Source organism: Epinephelus lanceolatus, chromosome 10 (assembly GCF_041903045.1).
Source record: "Epinephelus lanceolatus isolate andai-2023 chromosome 10, ASM4190304v1, whole genome shotgun sequence".
Lineage (NCBI taxonomy): Eukaryota > Metazoa > Chordata > Actinopteri > Perciformes > Serranidae > Epinephelus > Epinephelus lanceolatus.
This window is the reverse complement of record NC_135743.1, coordinates 34,830,957-34,852,438: the sequence shown is the minus strand read 5'-3', so window position 1 is coordinate 34,852,438 and position 21,482 is coordinate 34,830,957. Positions and strand designations below refer to the sequence as shown.

The 21,482-nt window shown below is 41.4% G+C and overlaps 1 protein-coding gene across 4 annotated transcripts in view; it reads left to right on the top strand.

The window, feature by feature from the left end:
• Window positions 1–21,482, top strand: part of LOC117266197 (proprotein convertase subtilisin/kexin type 4-like) — a 227,562-nt gene that overhangs the window by 54,324 nt on the left and 151,756 nt on the right. For all 4 annotated transcript variants that reach the window (XR_013492226.1, XM_078171966.1, XM_078171965.1 and 1 more), the window contains one exon: window positions 2,500–2,605. Coding sequence is in view for 3 of the 4 variants with exons in the window: in XM_078171966.1 (XP_078028092.1) it covers window positions 2,500–2,605 (106 nt within the window). In the remaining variant the exon portion in view is untranslated. The remainder of the gene's footprint in view (window positions 1–2,499; window positions 2,606–21,482) is intronic.

Sequence of the window (21,482 nt, the reverse complement as noted above, 5' to 3'; positions counted from 1 at the left end):
GACTAATGTCTACTGATCAAAGGAAGACCCTTCATAGGCTACATTGAAACAGTCTGTGGTGAACAAAAACTGAATAGATACAAAGACCTTCTTTTTGTCTCTCAGTAATTGATTTAACTTTATTGTTTTCAACATTTCTTCCATAGTCTGGGTGAATTCCTTATTTTTGATTGGCTGCAGGATGTCCATCACTGCCTGATACAGGACACCTCCTAAGTACTTCCAGTGAAACTGTCTGTTCACCGTTCCAAATAAATGCGCTGGCTGTATCAGCCTGTAACTAAGATGAATAACCATAGCAACAGGGATGCAGTCAAAGCCTCCACTGAAATATTTTACAACACGTTAACAAGCTAAAGTCTAATTGCAGCGATAAGTAACATTTCTCTTAACGTAACACACAAGCAGTACACTGCCCGTCAGAATTTACTGATACTACGAATTGTATAAGTGATAATCCATATTATAAAGTGTGAAAAAAAATATGTTTGTGAGTCATTTAATCCCTGCTCCAGCCCGCAGGGGCAGTACTAATTACGAACTTTAACACTTACACCTAATGATGTTAGTATATTTGAAAGCACAACGAATAGCGGACCTTCAAAATGTCTCCTGTTGGCATGTCAGGACATTGTCGGTGAATGTGTCTCTGAGGTCCACTGTTAGATAGATTTGCAAGTACACACACACACACACACACACGTGCGCCTTACCCACACTGGGCCGTTTTTTCCCCCCACTGTGTACTCCTTTCCTCCCTCTCTCTCTCTCTCTCTCTCTCTCTCTCTCTCTCTCTCTCTCTCTCTCTTCATCATGATAACAACAACAGAGAGTTGAAGCCTCTTGAAATACTCACTTTGAATATCAAATTGGTTGTGTGTGTGTGGGCAGCTGCTGACATTTTTGGTAAGACAGTTTGTTCACTGCCTTTTTGGGTGTGTGTTTATCTGTGTGTGTATCTGTTGTGTTTTTTAAGTGTATAGTTTGTGTGTGTACATCTGCACCATTGTAAGTTGCATGGTTACAGTGTGCGTGTGTGTGTGTGTGTGTGTGTGTGTGTGTGTGTGTGTGTGTGTGATTATATTTGTATGAAGGCGTTAGTGTTTTCAAGTGGATGTATGTAGTTTGTGGGGCCACCAAGACTCATGGGAGTTGTACCGATGGCTCCTTTGCCTCACCATGCCTGTGTTTTGTGTGTGTGTGTGTGTGTGTGTGTGTGTGTGTTTGTTTGAGGGTGGGTGGGTGGATTTGTGGTTTCAAGTGCAAGGATGAAAGATCTCTCTGTGTGACTTCCTCATGAACTCTCTGGGCTTCTTGTGGGCACACACACTGTGTATAAGTGCACTAATACAGAAGGGTGTGGACACATTCTCTGACATGAACATGTTAAATTTACAGCCAGTGTGTACATCCATGCAGGCAAAGCAGATTCGGCAGAAAGTGTATTCACATACAATACGCAGACCACCAAAAAACTACTACTGCTACAGGATAGGACAATTGTAGTAGATAACAGATGAATAAGGGCACAGCAGTCAAAGGCTATGAATATCTGTAAATGTATGATTTTGCAGGAGTTAAACGGGTGCTTTGCCAAATTAGAATTGATATTAAAATTGCTTCCTTTACAAGCAAAAGTGTACTTGTGGCAACAAGTGCTGCTGTCATCAACATGGCTAAAGTGTAAACACATCATTTTGAAGAGAGAGAAATGTTCATACTGTTTTTCAAGTGTAGAAAGCACCATTTACAACAGGTCTTATCAACATTCTCTGTTACTATTGGCACAGCAAAGGTTGTACTTTTGCAGAGGTGGCAAAGTGATGCACCATCAGGTAACGCAGTGTAACAATGTAACAGCTATTACAAACTCAGGATTCAAGCCCACATATGTTACTGTAATCCGACATGAATATGTTTTTTCTGATTCAATTATCAGTTATTTGAGGGGATGACAATAAAGCACTACGTTACAGTGCAATGTGTAGAGGAGGTTGAGGCAGGATGAATATATCAAAAAGAAAATAGTATCTGCGGGTGGGGTTACATGTCTGCCTGAGCAGTTAGGCTCACCAGGAAAGCTGCAACAGCATTTAGAGGACAGGTAAGGAATGGCAGAAATGGAATAAAGGAGACGTCAGAAATACATGCCACGATCTAAAGAGAGGAAGTGAAAAAGGAAGAGGGGAAGAGGAGGATGATGCAGATGAATGCTCTACAACGACGAGCAGGCAGAAACACAAGTGCAATTTCATGCCTGAAATGCATAAATATAACCTCCATTTTACCAAACCAAAAAGTCTACAAAATGGTGCAAATTTAAAACAACAACAACAACAAACTAAAGAATGTCCAATGAAAATGCTTTGGCAACTGTGTTTGTATAACCATTGGCTTTACATGTACACTTACTGTTAATGAGCGTTGCATTTGGAGTCATGTTTTACAATAAACATCAAACCTTTTGAGTCGTGATAATGTTGTTATGTGTGTTGTCAGTTTGCACAGGGTGAGTACAACTCCGGCGGGTTTGACCTGAATGTGATGCCAGTTTGGAGGAACAACATCACCGGTAATGGAGTAGTGGTCAGCATCATTGACGATGGTGAGTCTTAACCTTCACTGTTACACAGACTGTCTGAATCTTTAAATAGGTACACAGGTACAGCATGCCTATTAAATGCTGCAGATTAATTATACAGAGTTGCTGGCCAAAATAAGAACACTGTGGCATAAAGAATGTGTACAAACACGAAACATTAGTTTGTAACAGGACTCGTGCTTAGCAATAGTTTGCGACTATCCAAAACAATTTGAGATTGGCGAAGACCTGTCAAGTTTGGTGTGATGAATCTGAACTCTGGCCCTCTGTGGAGAGGGTGAATGATTTATGTTAGTGCCTCCCCCCTTCTTCACCACCTCCACCACCACCACCGTCATCTTCGTCTCAGTCACGCCACAATGAGAATTCATTTCTCTCTGATTGCTGGGATATCTGGCAACAAGGGAAATGAGAGAGCGGCATCTTATGGGCTCATTCATCAAGAACTAATTGAAGCCTCACTAGTCTCAAGTGCTGATAGAGCTGGAGTAGTGTCGGAGTGTGCTGTTTTGTATGTGTGTGTTAAAGTGTTCATGCGACACTCTTTTTTGCATCCAAGTGGCTCTGACTCTGCAGCATGTGTGTGACAGTGGACTCTGAGAAAATGTCCTATAAAAGTGGCATTATTCTAAGAAATGGCATATTTGTATGGGGTGTGTTTTTTCTCCACTCACATCCATGCATGTCTATCTGCTTGCATGTGTGTTGATTCTCACTTGGCTGTCTGTTTTTGATAAAAGATGCTGCTATTATGGTGGAATGTTGTGGACAGAGGGCCCTCTCTTTGCTGTGCATTCCTCTGCATACAGACAGCTACTCAGTGTGTGTGTGTGTGTGTGTGTGTGTGTGTGTGGGTATTGGTGGCGAGGGATGGAGGGTGGATACAGAATGAGCAAGCAAGCGAGAGAAAAAGAGAAAGAAATTAAATAGAGGAAGGATATAGAGGGAAATGTCAGGCGAAAGCAAGAGTAAAAAGGATTCAGAGAGGGGGGGAGTGTGTGTGTGTTAATGTCTGTGTGTGTGTGTGTGTGTGTGTGTGTGTGTGAGACAGAGAGTATTAGACTTGCACCACTGAATCTCCTCTCCTCTGAGGCTATTGTACTCTGCTCCACCTCTCTGTATTGATTCCACCGGGCAAGAGCTCCCTCACTCTTTCTCTCTCCGTCTCTTTCTTTCTCTTTCTCTCATTTTCTTGGTCTTTTCCTCTTCTTTTTTCCTGTTCCCTCTTTGTTAACTAGGAGGTGACTCCTTCCTCTGGCCACCTTTCTTTTTTTTCTTTTTTTCCCTTCCTTCCCTCCCTTCCTCTCTCTCTCTTTCCCTCCCTCCCTCTCGGACAGTCTGCCTCTCACAGCTGAAGGATCATGTACACGCTCACCTTTAGCCACCTTTCAATCGATGCCTATTGATTTTAATATCACAATGAAATAAATTATTTTTCTTTGAGTGAAAGCGCCCCCGCCTACCCCTCCTCCTCCCACCTTCTCTATCTCCACCCTTCAATCCAATCCCTCTGTTTTAGAGGTAATGTAATTGGCATCTGAGGTCGGCCTTCTACAAGAGGTCGGCTCACATTCACCATGCCACCTTCAATTTGTATGCCTGTGTTTGGGTTTGCTTCTGACTCTCGTCTTCCAGACTATTGTCTCACAATGGCACCATCAGATATTTCTGCATTAGATTAATTTGATTACTGTATTCTATGGACATCAGCATGACCCTTTAAAAGCAGAGCTCAATAAAATCAAGTGCCTCATTTACCAACGTGCACATGCACATTTTATTTGCAAGAAACGTGCATATGCTTATTTCTATGCAAAAAAATCAGATTTATGAATTTCTTCTTGTGCCTGAGAATGTGTGTACATTTAAGAACCATTTTTTCCACCCATGTACCGACAAACCACTATTGGTGCACAATAATGTAATCATGAATAATCCAATTCCTAAATTACAAACACACAAAATAACTGTCAGCCATGTAAGTGATCGATAGATTGTCAACTTTTGTTCCTATAGATGTGCATTTGCTTTTTTTTTTTTTTTTTTTTTTTTTTTTAAATTTTGAAAATTTTATTCAGAGCGAAATTGTGCCATCAACATCTTGATTTTATCACTGAGCACCTCTAGTTGTAGGAGATCCAAAGGATCTGTTAATGACATCCTGTTGTAATCAGTCTGCATTAATTCTGATCGATTACACTAAGCAGGTACATTTTCTATTATGCTAAAACTGTTTTAAAAAGCATATTAATAATCTAAGTTTGATGTGGAAGTGTCATATTAACAGTGTTGTGGCAATCCAGTGTTCTTAAGCTATGAAACATTAGACACATTTGTAGAGAGAAAGCTTGACATCATACATTATATTTGTATGACTAGGCGATATGGCCCAAAATGTCACGATACACATTTTTGCATTAGTCAATATCAATGATTATCACTTTTGATATCAAGTGATTATCTCTTTCAAGATGAAAGGCTGATTTTTGCTCCTGAGTGAGAGTTGAAGAAACCAGATGGGGCATTAATGGTTTGAACTATTTTTTATTGTCAGAAAAAGACAAACACTTGCCAAACAGCAGAACATTTCACAAATCTGAGGTTGATTTAAAACAGTTAAAATCAAAAATAGACAAAAAAAAATTTTTTCTAGTAAGCAGCATGTCAAACTCTTCATACAGACAGTTGATGGCGTTTTATAAGTGTTTTAGCTGACAATGTCAACAAAATAAATAGAAAAAAAGCTCAACTCTGGTCAGTATTTTCTATACAACTTTGAAATGCATGGTATGTAATTACTGCTCTGTGGGAAAAGTCTGCCTGGAGGACTTTCTTTCAGAAAGGGATTCCCTGGTTCAAGTTAGGGAGGAAAGTTGTGGAGGGTGTTAAAATGAATAGATTTCTGCTAGAGAGGGCTTTGGCAGAAAGCCCCCAAACAAACTCCCAGGTTAAGTTTTTGCTGTTCCTCAATCAAAACAATAACAAAAGACAGACTTTAATGACTTTGTGAAGTAGTGTGGATCATTCAGTGCCAATCAGAGTCTATCTGGCATGACTCAGTCATAAATCATGAACACGGAAATGCATTTAAGTTTTATTTTTGTTACCTTTCGTCACTTTGTTATATCATTATTCTAATGAAATAGCCGCAAGTGAGTCACGCTAAATTGCTAACTTACCAGTAGCATTAGATGAGTCGACTACTGCAGCTGGGTTATCACTGGACGTGCAAGTGCCCAGATTTATTAATTGTTGCACAGCTGCCCGTCAGCACTCACCTGGCCATTCACACCAGAGGCGCATTTCTCCACAATGGTCAGCAGCAGTTCTGCTCTGTCACATGTAGAGCGCTGTTTCTGTCTGCTTGTGTTTGTGTTTGTGTTTGTGTGTGTGTGTTTGTGTTTGTGTGTGTGTGTGTGTGTGTGTGTGTGTGTGTGTGTGGCTCTTCTCATCTCTTTCGCTCTCTGTTTAGACACAACTGATGAATTTGTGGAAGCATGCATGCATATGCTATCATTTATCATAGTCACATGTTTTATATATCTAATATAAACTTTATATAGTTCAAAATAGATTATCAGTGTATTTTCTTGCCAGATTTTCTGGCAGCTGATAGATAAAATAAACCAGACACTGAAATTATAGCTGCAGATGGCTTGCTGGCCAGAGCACTTGGTGCCATGATGTGTCCAGTGTGAACAGCCCAATCAGCTAACATGGGCGCCAAAGGCAAGCGGTCAGCGCCCCAAGGAAAATCCACATGCTTTGCAGCACTTTCACATTCAGTGTGAACCCGCCGTCACTTTGCACATTAGGTTGGTTGATGGTCACATCTTATTGTTCTTCTACTACTACTACCACTACTATTACTACTACTTCTTGTCATTTATAGCAGGTGGCTGATAGGATTTAGGTGCATTAGCATCCATCTCTACTGGTGAATGGGTGGTCTAACTATATTGAGCATTTAATCAACATTTGTTATGGTTCTATTGAGGAAAATTTTACTGAGGTGACTATGGTTATTGTTTTTTTTTTTTTTTTTGTATCTTTTTTAGTTGATTAGCAGAAAAATGAGTTCTTATACTGGGATAACTGAATAATTGTTTGAGTCAATTTTCAAGGAAAATGGCTGAAAATGTGGTTCCAGGTTCCCAAAGGTGAGAACTGTGGTAAATTGAATGTTTTTGGTTTGTTGATTGGACAAAAGAAGACATTTCATGCCGTCACCTTGAGCTCTAAAATGTTGAGATGGGCTTTTATCGCTGTTTTCTCATGTTTTATAGACCAAGCGATAAATTGAGAAAATATACAGCAGCAGCAGCAGTAACATGCTGGGAGGCTTTCCTGCCTGCCCGCAGCTGGGATGCTACAGTATCTTCCCTTTGTTGTCTGTGATGTTTTCATCTTTGTTTCTCTCATGTAGTTTCTATTGTCCACTACAAGTGACTCAACTTTAAGTCTTTTAAAGAGATGGGGTTGACCATAAATAAATACAATTTTTGGGAGTGTTCCTGTGTGTAACAGAGCTTATACTTGCACAAGCAGATCATAATGAAACAACTGATGTTTATCATTGTTCATTGTTCATTATTTGATAAATAGCAACTTTCTGTCCACATTTACAACTCGTTCAATGCACGCTCGCATAGATGAGCCCGTTGAACCCTTTCATTGGAAGAATAAAAAACGACTGTCACATGTAGTGCACATCAACATAAATAGCAGTCATTAGCCATGAGTGGGTTAAAGCTATAGATTCATCAGTGAAATGGCATCCACCTTCCACCCACCTTGTCCCATGACAGCCCACAGTGTCCCCGTCACCCTGCTATCAACAGTGGCCTCCATCCCTCCTGGCCAGGCGGCCCAAAAGCACTCAAATATTGATTGGCGCTTATGCCATTGTCATTACATGTCATTGGTACACAGAGAGACATAGGACACAAATTAGACTGGGGAAGGAAGGTGGGTGGGTGGGTGGATGGATGGATGGATGGATGGATAAAGAGAGAAAGAAAATAGGGGGAGATGTACACAAAGAAGACCGAGCAGTGTCAAAGATAATTCAGTGAGAGATTCCTATAATGCAGGACAGATTATGTCATACTGATTTGCAAAGAGCAAGGAAATGGTCCATTTAGGATATGCTGTTGTCTTTGCAGAGCATCACAACAGTACATTGTGTACAGTAGGATATATACAGGTAAACATCAATTTGAGCCAATTCCGTCATCTCTCTCTACCTCTCTTTGCTGCACTCTGTGGCAGATACACACATTGTACCATTCCTTTTTTGTGTTTTAGGAATCACAGTAAGGTGAAGATGGTGGGATTTTATAGTTGTACCTTGAAAAGCATGGAGAAGCTGAGAGAATAAAGCGAGGCCAGGATACAGTAGATGCAGAGCTGTGTTTATGTTGTCATACTGCATGTGTGTGTGTGGTAAAACATTTTATGGCTGATTATAAAGGCTTACGTAGCTGCTGTGAGAGGCAAAGCTGTATTTTTGATATTCTACAGTCTCAGCTGATTGACTTAATGAGGTGTGTTCATACAGCATGAAAAGCGTTTACTGTCTGCTCATGATGCATGTCTACATTTGTACTGAGTGTCAGTGTCCTACAGAAACCTTGCATATTTAAAAAGTCAATTTGGATAATGAAATCTGTATTTTTAGAACTGCAGTGTACATTTTTAATTGGCTTTCTTGGTCAGTGTGTCATAATCCGTGGTGGCATGATACACCATGCACCATGCACCTGGGATGTCGTCATCTGAAGGCTAAGCTGAACATTAGCATTATTACAAGATTTAAAATATTAGTCATCCAAAATATTTAGTCATCATATTTTACAGGGATTCCTCAGCAGCTGGTGTTTTGAATTTTACCACAAATGTACCATAGAAAAGAACAAATCAAAATTTACGGTATAAAGAGCAGCTTTTGCTTTTAATTGACTAATACTGAAAAACTAAAATGGTATGCAATGTGATTTGTATGTGTTAACTTAGCCACATACTGGTGTGATGACTTGTATCATTACTATTACTACTATCTGAGCACACACAGTATTTTCTCTGTGTGCAGTGTGAACAAAACAGGCCATAATTTCCCAAATCACTGCGCATTTGAAAACGTGTTAACACACAAACCACTGAACACACAGCCGGCTGCTGTTGACGTAGCACAAAATAAGAGCGTGATTATCATGATTATCTTTCCCCACCAAGCAACAAAGTCATTGACAGGTAGCTAACAAACTGGTCGCCAAGCAACACAGAAGTACCTGTATGAGTGTAATTTTTGGTTATTAAATTTAACGTTTATTTTTATAATTTTTCCTTTTTTTGAATTTGGGAAAACGTCTGTCACAGTCAATGCTGTATATTTTATCTGCATAGACGTTTATCAGGCTAGTGTTTTCAACAGAGCGAGCCATTGCTGGTAACTGCATAATAAGATAAACTTCATCTTTACAATGTGTACGTCTCCAATTTTTTCATCATGCTCACGGTGTGTGTATGCATCCGTGCATTAAGGCAGGCTCCTGGCTTACGTCCAAAGAGTGTCAGAAGTCTGCGTGTGCATGTATGTGTGTGGGGCTGTTTGGTAGAAATGACACTGGCCGGCTATGTAAAAGTGTGTCTGACAGGGGGAGCGACGGAGTCAGCGCTTTTTTTTCCTCCCTCCTTGCCCCCCGCTGTTCAATCCATCCAGCTGCTGTCACCACAGGGGAGCAGACAATCTATCAAGGCATCGGGATGCATTCTCCTCACCTGCGCCGTGCCTTTAATGAACAGCCAACATGATCCCGGCTGACAAGCAGGAAATGGATGTAATAAAGATTGTTTCTGCATGCTCTTTGCATCCCTGATAAATCACCTCGCTGTGCAACAGATACGGGAGCCACATGGAAATTTGATTTCACACGGCAAGGGGGAGGAAGAAGAGAACAGTGGGGGAAAAAGAGAGCTGCTAGTGGCAGGGTCACTCTATTTTATTCCCCTTTTTTCTCCAGCAGAGCGGTGGAGCAAAGTGTGTGGGGGTTGAATGGAGGGAATGTTTTTTTTTTTTTTGCCTGGGCTCTTACATATCCCACCAACGCTCTGTTAAACCTGGAACATAACTCTCTGCCTGTAACTCTATAAACAATAACTGACAATGTGTGCAGACGTTCACGTAGGTGTGTGTCATCATACTTGGACACGACATTAATGTGTGCACTAGGGGGCAGGGCCGCATTTACCAAAAGTAGAATACACAGCAAATAAATGAACCAAAAGATGCAATCTGTTGCATCACGAGAAAGTAGGACTACTAAACAAAAATATACATAAAACAATAAACAAAGTAAAACTTCTCAGAGTTTGATTTACAGAACCTCAAATATACACAATGTGTAGAGTTTGGAGGTGTACAGAAGGGTCCTCTGGGAACCTCTGCAAGCTACAATTACCCAGAAACCCCTTCTATGTTTGCGAGCATCCTCGTAAAGTATGTGTTCGTCTGTCCACTTTAGTATTCTCAGTGTCCCCATAATGTACACACACACCTCTCCAATCTATTCATACACTGTAAAAAAATCTCTTTTTTAGAAGTCATCATATATGTCTGTAAGAATGTCCCTTGCAAATCAACTTGTTCATTTCTTTCTTGTTTTTAAATTCATCTTAGCAAAAGCCTTTATTTATTTTGACCATCCTTTAAAAAAAATCTGGCATTGCTGAAACTAAAGCTTCATATGTTTGTGCAAAAAGCTGGCCTCCCCACAAACTGATATAGAACAAATAAAAGAAATAAAGAAACAACATTGTCCCATTATTGCAGTGTAGAGTTAGTTTTTCCTTGCATTTTTAAGTATAACTGAAGTCAATGTGGCGTCATGAGATTGCTGCCATCTTTATTTAGGGGAAAGGGGTCTGTACAATGCAAAATCTTGAATGAGCATCAGTTTTTCATCCCATCTGCCTAATTTCACAACTTTGAGTTACATTTTGATTGAAGTATATGAAGGCCAACATGGCGTTCAACTATTTTGAAGCTATTTCTGGTGATATAAGGCAAGATATTAGAGAAAAGTCACTCACTTGGCCCTTGAATCATTCCCTAGGTTGTCTTACATGAGATCGCTACCTTACCAATTTTGAGTTTGAGTTTGAGTAAAGTACTTTAAACTTAGAGTATCACTATTAGGACTTATTAGTATGAGATTTGTTTATCATTCTCACCTGTTAAGAAATGAGTAGAGCAGTTATATGTGTCATTTGACTCAGGGAATAGGTGTTAAGGTGTATATGTGAGACCTCTTGATGTCTGCCAGCCACTTTTTCACTTCGTCATTCCTTAGCTGGGATGGTATAAAGCTGTAGACTTAGATTTGTCTAGTCTTGTCAGTCATACAGGTAGCCTCACCCAGCTGCTCTTTGGCATGTTGATGTCACAAAGAAAATTATCTTAATTTGCCGCTTTTCTGCTACAAATGACACTTAAGGTGATCTCGTCCCTACTCCATAGCCGCGTAGCAACAACAGGCTGGAAGATGACTGTACATTTGAGTGAGTGTACATTTCCCCAAGTCTAACAAAGAGGAGGACAGGGCTGCTAACACTGGCCTAAAATTCGACACACTGGGAGAATGCTACACAGTAGATGAGCTTGTCTTTCTTTTTGTCACCTGCTACCCCAGATCCTGCTGTAGTTAGAAATGATGTGGTTGTGGGCTTTGGTAAAAAAGTTCGGTAGATTAGTTAGCACAAAATGCTAACATTTAAGTTGTAGCAGATAAACACCTTGTTTCATGCTTTCCTAACACTTTTACTTTTGTTTTTTTGTTTTTGGAAAGCATAAAGCTGACTAAAAGGCTAAAACTTGCTTGATAAGTTGGAGAGTTTTCTCAGTGTACCACATACACCCATATCATCTCCAGGATGGATTTCTAACCAGAATCTCTCCATCCAGGTATTTTCATAGCAAACTGAGAAAACAGGACAGCATGCAGAAACATATTAACATGAAGGCCTATACCACACTGCAACACCCTCCCTCAAAGACGCAGTGTGAGACCAAACAACACGTCACACTAGGAAGCTTTTACCCACATGGCCTGCTGTCCAAACCCACTGTAGCAGTCCTCTTAACAGAAATGCATTCATATTTTAGAGTACAGGGAGAGCAAGAGAAATGAGGGGGGTGGGCAAAGAAAAGAGAATAATGATTAGAGCTGGGGAGAAATAATAGTGGGGGAGCAGGAGAAATACATGGGGAATGGAATATAGGAGAATAAAGGGAGAGCGAGATTGAGATAGGGAGAGGACGGGAGAGGGAAGAGTGAGATAGGGAGGGGGGGGGGGGGATGCAGATATGGGGGTGGGTGGGTAATTTATGATTTAATCTAATGCAGTCTGGACCTGCTGTAAGTCACACAGACCTCAGCTGGGAAAGCGAGGGAGGGAGAGATGGAGAAATTGAGAGAGAGACATTAACCTTTCCTTGAAGTGAGTATGGAGCTGTTTTATCTGACCAGCATCCACCCCTGTAAACCTTTTCTCCTCTCCACCTCTACTTGCCACTTCCCCCGACTTTACCAAGTGCTCCTCGAGGGCTGGCTTTCCCAAATGTGTTATGTAATCATAATCAACTTTGGTTCCACTGAGTTAAAGTAAAAATTACTAAAGAAATGTATGCTCATTTTGTGTCATCGAATCACTGATTGATATAAAATACTGGTGACTGAAGCTAAGTTTTTCTCATGTTGCTGTAAACACCTGATGCTGGGTATGTCTTTTGCACAGAAAGTGATGCCTACATGTCTGCCTACACTTCTGATGTGTTTGGAACAGCAGTAGATAGAGTAGAAAACTCAGATGAAACTCAAACTTCATCAACAGAATAAAGCCCAAGGAAAAGGCTGTCAGAAAACCACCCACACTGACAACATATTGCTGAGAAGTGTAGAGTAAAGACTCTGAAGATAGATACAAACTCAAAAACTAAATAATACATACAGTGATTACAAAATTTTTGACATAAACAGAACATATACGTTTTTTACACACCCATCCTACACCTCAATATGAGGTAACAAACAGTCAGCAAGTCTGCAAGATACAGTAATCTGCCCCAGGAATCAGTTTTTGCCACTGGCATTGCCACTGGCATCATAGGCTGTTTTTGTACTTCTTGAAAAATCAAATATGATTTTGGGTAGATTTTTTTTGAGGCCACTGCATCACATACAAATCTAACTTTTTTAGGTCTGAAAAAAAAGAGTTTGTGTTGTTGCAGAGTGCAGAAAATATTGGAGAGATGACTGTAACAAAAGGGAGCCTCATATTTAGTATTTGGGTGAAATATCAATATCATCAATAATCAGTGGCTGCCACTGGCATCGCTGCTGGCGTTGCAGGCGCTTTCTTGAAAAAAATATGATCTCAGATGCAATATATTTGATCATATACAGTGTATCTGTGGTATAGTAAAGTCACATGATGTAGTGATAAGTAAACTATACAAGCTGTTATTATGCACTGTTTGTATGTTTTCCAACATAAAGTAAAGCACCAAAATTGGTAAATATCCCACGTAATCATAAGCCCATGATTTGTGTATACACCACGTATTTGGGGAGGCTGGAATGACAAGACCAATTCGTTGACGGGAGTGAAGCAGTTTGAGGTGGAGAATTGGTCAACAAACACAGGTCTTTCCCCCAGGAGACCACTGTTTAGAGCTGTGTTAAGTTTGTGTGAACTTTTAGCCCTTTTAGGGCTTTAAGGGCCAGTGTGTAATATTTGGCATGGTTTATTGTCAATCTGAATCTGAATATTCTACCCATTAATATGTTTATACAAGTGTATAGTCGCTATAAAATAAAATTCGTTTGGTTTTCGTAGCCTTATAATTATGCCTTTATATACAGTACAGGCCAAAAGTTTGGACACACCTTCTCATTCAATGCGTTTTCTTTATTTTCATGACTGTTTACATTGTAGATTCTCACTGAAGGCATCAAAACTATGAATGAACACGTGGAGTTATGTACTTAACAAAAAAAGGTGAAATAACTGAAAACATGTTTTATATTCTAGTTTCTTCAAAATAGCCACCCTTTGCTCTGATTACTGCTTTGCACACTCTTGGCATTCTCTCGATGAGCTTCAAGAGGTAGTCACCTGAAATGGTTTCCACTTCACAGGTGTGCCTTATCAGGGTTAATTAGTGGAATTTCTTGCTTTATCAATGGGGTTGGGACCATCAGTTGTGTTGTGCAGAAGTCAGGTTAATACACAGCCGACAGCCCTATTGGACAACTGTTAAAATTCATATTATGGCAAGAACCAATCAGCTAACTAAAGAAAAACGAGTGGCCATCATTACTTTAAGAAATGAAGGTCAGTCAGTCCGGAAAATTGCAAAAACTTTAAATGTGTCCCCAAGTGGAGTCGCAAAAACCATCAAGCGCTACAACGAAACTGGCACACATGAGGACCGACCCAGGAAAGGAAGACCAAGAGTCACCTCTGCTTCTGAGGATAAGTTCATCCGAGTCACCAGCCTCAGAAATCGCAAGTTAACAGCAGCTCAGATCAGAGACCAGATGAATGCCACACAGAGTTCTAGCAGCAGACCCATCTCTAGAACAACTGTTAAGAGGAGACTGTGCGAATCAGGCCTTCATGGTCAAATAGCTGCTAGGAAACCACTGCTAAGGAGAGGCAACAAGCAGAAGAGATTTGTTTGGGCCAAGAAACACAAGGAATGGACATTAGACCAGTGGAAATCTGTGCTTTGGTCTGATGAGTCTAAATTTGAGATCTTTGGTTCCAACTGCCATGTCTTTGTGAGACGCAGAAAAGGTGAACGGATGGATTCCACATGCCTGGTTCCCACTGTGAAGCATGGAGGAGGAGGTGTGATGGTGTGGGGGTGTTTTGCTGGTGACACTGTTGGGGATTTATTCAAAATTGAAGGCACACTGAACCAGCATGGCTACCACAGCATCCTGCAGCGACATGCCATCCCATCCGGTTTGCGTTTAGTTGGACGATCATTTATTTTTCAACAGGACAATGACCCCAAACACACCTCCAGGCTGTGTAAGGGCTATTTGACCAAAAAGGAGAGTGATGGAGTGCTGCGGCAGATGACCTGGCCTCCACAGTCACCGGACCTGAACCCAATCGAGATGGTTTGGGGTGAGCTGGACCACAGAGTGAAGGCAAAGGGGCCAACAAGTGCTAAACACCTCTGGGAACTCCTTCAAGACTGTTGGAAAACCATTTCAGGTGACTACCTCTTGAAGCTCATCGAGAGAATGCCAAGAGTGTGCAAAGCAGTAATCAGAGCAAAGGGTGGCTATTTTGAAGAAACTAGAATATAAAACATGTTTTCAGTTATTTCACCTTTTTTTGTTAAGTACATAACTCCACATGTGTTCATTCATAGTTTTGATGCCTTCAGTGAGAATCTACAATGTAAATAGTCATGAAAATAAAGAAAACGCATTGAATGAGAAGGTGTGTCCAAACTTTTGGCCTGTACTGTATATGTATGTATATGTACGCGTGTATAAATGAACCAACGAAGACAGCGGAAGGAAGGAAGAAGGAGGAGGAAACAGCAGAGAGTGTTAGTAGTTCATCGATAGAGAGTAGTGAAAAGTTTTTTTAGTTATAAAGTTTGCGAATGGACCACACTTACCACGCAACAGGAGAGAATGAACCCGAACCATCATCTGCGAGGAAAAGAAGACGCAACTTCACTCCTTGTGATGCACTCTCTGTGGTGCTTTTCCTCCTGATGATATATCTCCCCAACGATGGTAGCACCGAATCCTATTCTGTGCATTCAGCCTCTCTTCTCACCCGCTCAGCATCAAACACATGGAGTTCCTCATCTGTATGCTCCGGCTCAAACAGGTATGGCTCTGGGTCTGTGTCCGCTACAAGAAACTCTTCAAAATTGCGTTCAAAGTCGTCCATTGCAGCTACTATAGTCCGGAGATATTGCTAGGCTAAATAAACAGCTGAGCTCTGTTTACAGGCTACGCTGTCAGTCAGTGTGCGGGCTGGAGATTGGTGGAGCAGAGAGGGGAGGGGGTCCCCACTCGGTATGGTAAACGAGTATGTGTGTATGAAGTGCGTCTGTTACGCTAGAGGAGTCAGAGTTTGGGACGGAGTCTTTTACCCCCTGGAGTGTTACCGGAGTCTTTGGAGTGCTCAAATAAACTGGCCTTTTTCCCAAATGCTACTCTGGTCTCCTGCTTGTGAGGGAGTCATTACAATATCGTAACATGGTTTAGATTTCTATATAAACATTCACCTCGTCGCTAGATAGACCTACTCCTGAAAAACTCGTGCGCAAGGCTTTTTGTCCCTACAAGGCCACCGTCATTTACCTGACGGGAGGGGTGAGCGAGTGAGCCCTGCAATCTAGAATTTGACCACTGTCACTGTTTTCAACCCATTTTACACACTGGCCCTTTAAGGTACGTCATCACTATGCTTCTCTTCTTATACCTAACCACAGTAACTTTACTTGCCTAAATCTAACTTCTGTAACTTTACATTAATTACGTAACCTTACATTAAATATGTAACGTCTGTCAGATTACACCTGTTGATATCAACAACACAGATGTACTGTACTTGATCAGGCCATATCATGTTTTAATGATAACAGATAATTACATATATTAATAGTTACAAATTCCCAGTAACTGTGCCTCCGTGCATAGGAGATTCCACATCCCTAATGTTGTCTTCACAATCCACAATCTCAAATCACAGTTCTTACGGGCCCCACATGTTATCTCTGTACTCACTGTCCTGATGTGTAGTTACATTTCTGAGAAATGGCATTGTTGCTATACCCTAACCTGTTAATTCAGAATAGTTGTCATATACACCCATACATTAATCCGCCAACCCATTCTATACCTGCTTATTTTTTGCAGGGTGGCAGTAGCCTGGAGCCAATGTCAGATGACAGCATAGGCTTCAGCAGCAGGACTGTAAGACTGTTAGAAGGACTGTTAGAAAGAATTGAGCTTACCAGACCACTGTAGCCTGCTCATCATCTTTGTTTGAGGCTAGTGACTAGAGACTACATTAGCTGCTTTCAGCATAAGACACCCGAATCTCAGACTGAACTGTCAGCGGACAGCGTGAGTTGCATTTTGGGTAGGTGGCAGGTTTTGACAAGAAAGAGGAATGTTTGGAATAAAAAAGACAGATATCTCTGGTTCTGTATCTATTTTGATCCTTTTTTAACCATTGTAAGTCAGACAGTGTTATAGGAGTGTAATGCTACATTGGTGGAGTATTCTTTTAAGTAACTATTAAGAGTTAGAAGTAGGGTGAAGATGGAAAATCAGAGAGAAGACATCGAGCACCGTCCGGAGTGCTGCCAATAATTGCTGGTGGGACCTTGACTACAAAACATCCTCTGTACCAAGGATACCTGGAGAGAGGACGGACTTCAAATACACACAAGAGACAGAACTCAGAGATACCCTTCACACAGGAGAAGAGACAAGTCGTGAAAAGAGGAAGAAGTTAATTGCAGGCAACATGATGAAAGTGCAGTTATAACCAAGCAGAGCAAAGTGGAGGATGGGGACCTGGATCAGGGTGCACGGTTTAAGTTCTGGCCACACCTTCATCAGTGATGTCACAGCAGGTGTAGCATAGCAGTGCTTTTGAAATAGCACTTTTACATGATCTGTGCGTAGACATGTTTTCAGAAGAGCCTGTCCTTGTCATTCAAATGATCCCCACTGTGAAACACTGTCAATCCAGATGCCTCTTGCTGGGGTAGCTTGTATTTAGAGTGGTAAGAGCAAAAATGGGAGCCAGTCACTGCTCTCCAAAACACAGCGTACCAATGCCATCAGCAAATCAGAGAGATGTCATGGTAGTGGGCTGCACCAGCGCCTACTACCGGAATGCAACTCTAGTGTCTGCATCAATAATCTCTCTCCAGAGAACCATTTGCCTGGATAAATATTGGTTTTGCGTAGGCCCCTGTAATGGCACCCTGTGCAGGCTGCGGGGCCCGTAAGTGACGTTGTCTGTCACGCAGTTGGCAGGCTGGCGTGGGAGTCGTTGGCACATTGTGGGGTCTCTCCAACGCTCATTTGAATTCACTCGTCCCCAATCATGCCACTACACTCAGCGACTACACACTTCCACACTCCACTCACACACTACTCCCACTACCTGTTTGGGCGCCGGCACTCTCATTTGCATGAAATAAGATGGAAATGGAGCCCTTATTTATGCCAACAGAAATGGAGTGTGTTATTAAGGGCACTATTGTGCAAAAGAGACGGTGGCGGTAAGAATACATTACAGAGGCTATTTCTGGAGTGGCTCGAGTCACACAGAGGGTAATGCTTTACAGGTCCCTGATGACTTCTACAGTCTGGGCACCAACGCTTTGGATGGGCTGTGTGTATGTTTATGTGCATTTTGTATGTGAATGTGTGTATTTTTGTTTATGCCTGTGTTTGATTGTTTGTGTCTGTGCATTTATCTACAGTACCCATGTGTGTGTGTGTGTGTGTGTGTGTGTGTGTGTGTGTACTTGCTCACGCCTGGTGAATATGATTCTAGGAGATGATCATTTGTATATTGCCTGGTGATGGATGGGTTTCCTGTGATTGACAGGTCTCCATTCATACAGGCCTCATTGTAAGTCTGTTTGTGTTGTGTAGGCTGGGCAGGAGGGAGGTAGAGCTCCATTTCTGTCAGTCAGGCATTGATACAGTGGTTCCAAGCGTTCAGTGGGTCATTTCTGTGTTTATAAGGCGCTAAAATGGAAGGAGGAAAAAGGTCTAAAGGGAGCTGTTACCCATTATTTTTTTTGTACTTCTATGTTCACCGAAATCTCTGCAGTTGTTTGTGAAGTGCTATGAAGGTTTAAGAAAAATGGATCCTGGTAAAAAAGAAAATGTGCTTGTTTTTAGCCTGCAGTTCCAATATCTTCACAAACTGTGTTTATAATTTGCAAATTTTTGGTCATTATTGCACAGTTCATCACATTTTTACAGGATTTAATGCATGGAATCTATCTCTCGTCCAAATCTGCTCGACTTTCGGGGGGGTTTTATTTGTAGGAACGTAGAATTTCTGGAATGTTTTTGCTTGTCTAGTTTTATTTTTGCCATATATATATTGAATAGGGCTGATGCTGGATTGATTGATTTTTTTTCCTTACTGCCAGGAAAAAGCAATGTATCACAGCACTATGTCTGCCATAGCTAGCAGTACATGCATCCCTCCTTCTGCACGGTGATATGATTGGTGTGGTAGTGATGGTTGTTGTAGTTCAGTGGAAAGAAAATAGTTCCTACATGAAACGGCTCCCAACAAGGTCTGTGGATCATCTTGAGTAACTGGGTCATGATTTCTGGAAAGAGACATTGCTGTTGAGTTTTTCAAATGTGTTTTTTGGCACTTGGAGCACCACAAGCTGAGTGCCAACTAGTTCCATTATATTGGACAGAAGGCAGACAACTCTATGGCCGATATCTCCCAAAACTTGCCAACTCACACCAAAACAATGTAGATTGATAAAAAAGCACTACAGGTGAGAGGAAAATAATGGATTTTTGATTTGGGGGTGAACTTATGTTAACTGTCATAGCTATAGTCCAACCTTAAAATGACATCTATTATGGTAATGCAACTGATGAAACTTTTTGTCTGCATCAGTTTCCATTTGTTTTTAAAGCTAAAATTGAAGTTGATTGTTTAGGTGCGTGACACAATAGTTTTTGTCATGCTCGTGGCACCCCTCTAGGGATGAATCCTGTTGACCTTGTTGATCCCCTGAATTTCTCTAGCGCCACAGCAGGTTGACATTTGTGGTTTTGAGTGAAATATCTATTGGGTGAATTGCCATTAAATTTGGCAGAGACGTTAATGTTTCCCTTAGCTTTAGGATGAATTTTTAATAACTTTGGTGATCCTTTACCTTCCTATCTAGTTCTATAAGGTCATCATTTAAATATGTTCAATACTTTGGTTTAAGCCCAACCTTAAAACTGATGACTTTCCGGCAGCTTCAGCTGTACTTTGTGTTTAGCACTAACTAGCAAACGTTAGCATGCTAACACACTAAAGTCAGACGGTAAACATGGTAAACCAGGGATACTCAACTTTCTTTGCCTGAGGGCCAATTTTGCAATATGACAGGAGGTCAGGGGCCCGTCAGCAGCCCTGCACATGTATGCAGGGGTGTTTCGAGGATTTAAGGACATTTAGAGAAACACGGACCTCAGTCAGGGATTGCAGGGGATCCTTTACTGGCACTTTTTTTGATAAACAAGCTCTATTTTGATGCTTTGATATGCACTTTGGCACCTTAAGCTGCTTTCACACCTCCATGTAGCAATTCACTGCCAGCTGTCATTTCAATGGGGGGAAGGCAGTAGAGGAGAAGCAGTTTTGAAAATGCCCATAGGGGGATGAAGTGGTACCTGCCCATGTGAATGTGCACAGATTTTGCTCTGGACGTGCACACTCCATTGTGGCAGTAGACTTTTGGCTTAGGCTGATCCTATAAAAGGGAGCAGGCTTCACGGAAGCAGAAAGACAACAAGATGGAGCTACAGGAAAAATGTTGGTGTCTGAATACCCGGAATTGTACAACATAGCGCCAGCAGCTTAAAAGGCCAGCGATAACATTTCTACCAAACTTCAGACAACTGGTAAATTGTCCAAATATGTAGAAATCTATGGTAATTTCAGTGATTTCTGTTGTCTTGCTGCAGTATGCAGTTATTTACATGGCGCCATCTAGCTTTAACTTCTGACATTTACCGAAGCATCTGCCCATCATCACAGCTCTGGACTGTGGTGACAGCAGCCGCTTTTAAAAACACTTAACATTTTTTTTTTGTTTTCACTGTGAACCGGAAAATGGCCAGGGGGCCACCCAGCACCCATCAGGGCCAGATTTGACCCACGGTCCGTAAGCTCAGTAACACTGTGGTAAATATTAAATGTGCTATCATATGTGTTGAGCATCTTAGCCTTTAGCTCAAAGCTCTTGTTGTGCCTGTAGGACCACTGGTGCGACTGTAGACTCTTAGGCTTGTAAGAATAAGTGTGAATGAAGCAGTGTACTAAATCTATAAATAAAGACGATACAGGCTGTCCTCATCAGACATGCAGGACAGAGGCTCCATGCTTAATTCAGAGTGCAGAGCAGCTTTCAGCAGGTGGAGCACTGCGTGAGTAGATAGCTTTAATGTTACAACGAAGCATCCGGCATCAGTGCTCCTGTTCCTCAGACCATTAAAATAACATAATAACACAATGGATTGTCCTTATCTGCTACTACACACGGGTCTTGCAGTAATAAGTTTGGGTCAGCACTGTAAAAATGGTCAAACACTCAAGAGTAAACATTTAGACATATTAAAACCGATATGGGGATATGCTGAAAACAGGATTCTATGAATATTCTTCCTACACCTACAGTGTGGTATGCCCATGGCAGTTTTTACATTCTGGGAAAATAGTCCCTAATTTTCTTGTCACCCTTTACTAACCCCGGCGGACAACTAGCCCTTTCTCTGACGTGACCTGACCTCGCTGACCTTCTACATCCAGCCCAAACCTGAACCTGCTCCACCACTAACCCTTGATTGGCCCCTGGGTGACCCATGACCTTTAACCTTATCAGGTCTTGTGTTCCTGGACTGGACCATGCTGAGTAAAATGTTAGGAGTTGCTCATTTGGGTGAACCGTGCAGCTGCGCCATGACATGGAAAAAGGAGAGATTAAAAGGAGAGTGAAAGCTGTAACTGTTATATCTGTAATCATAAAAAATAAATCAACTTCTGCTGTTTGTGTTTGCATTGCATT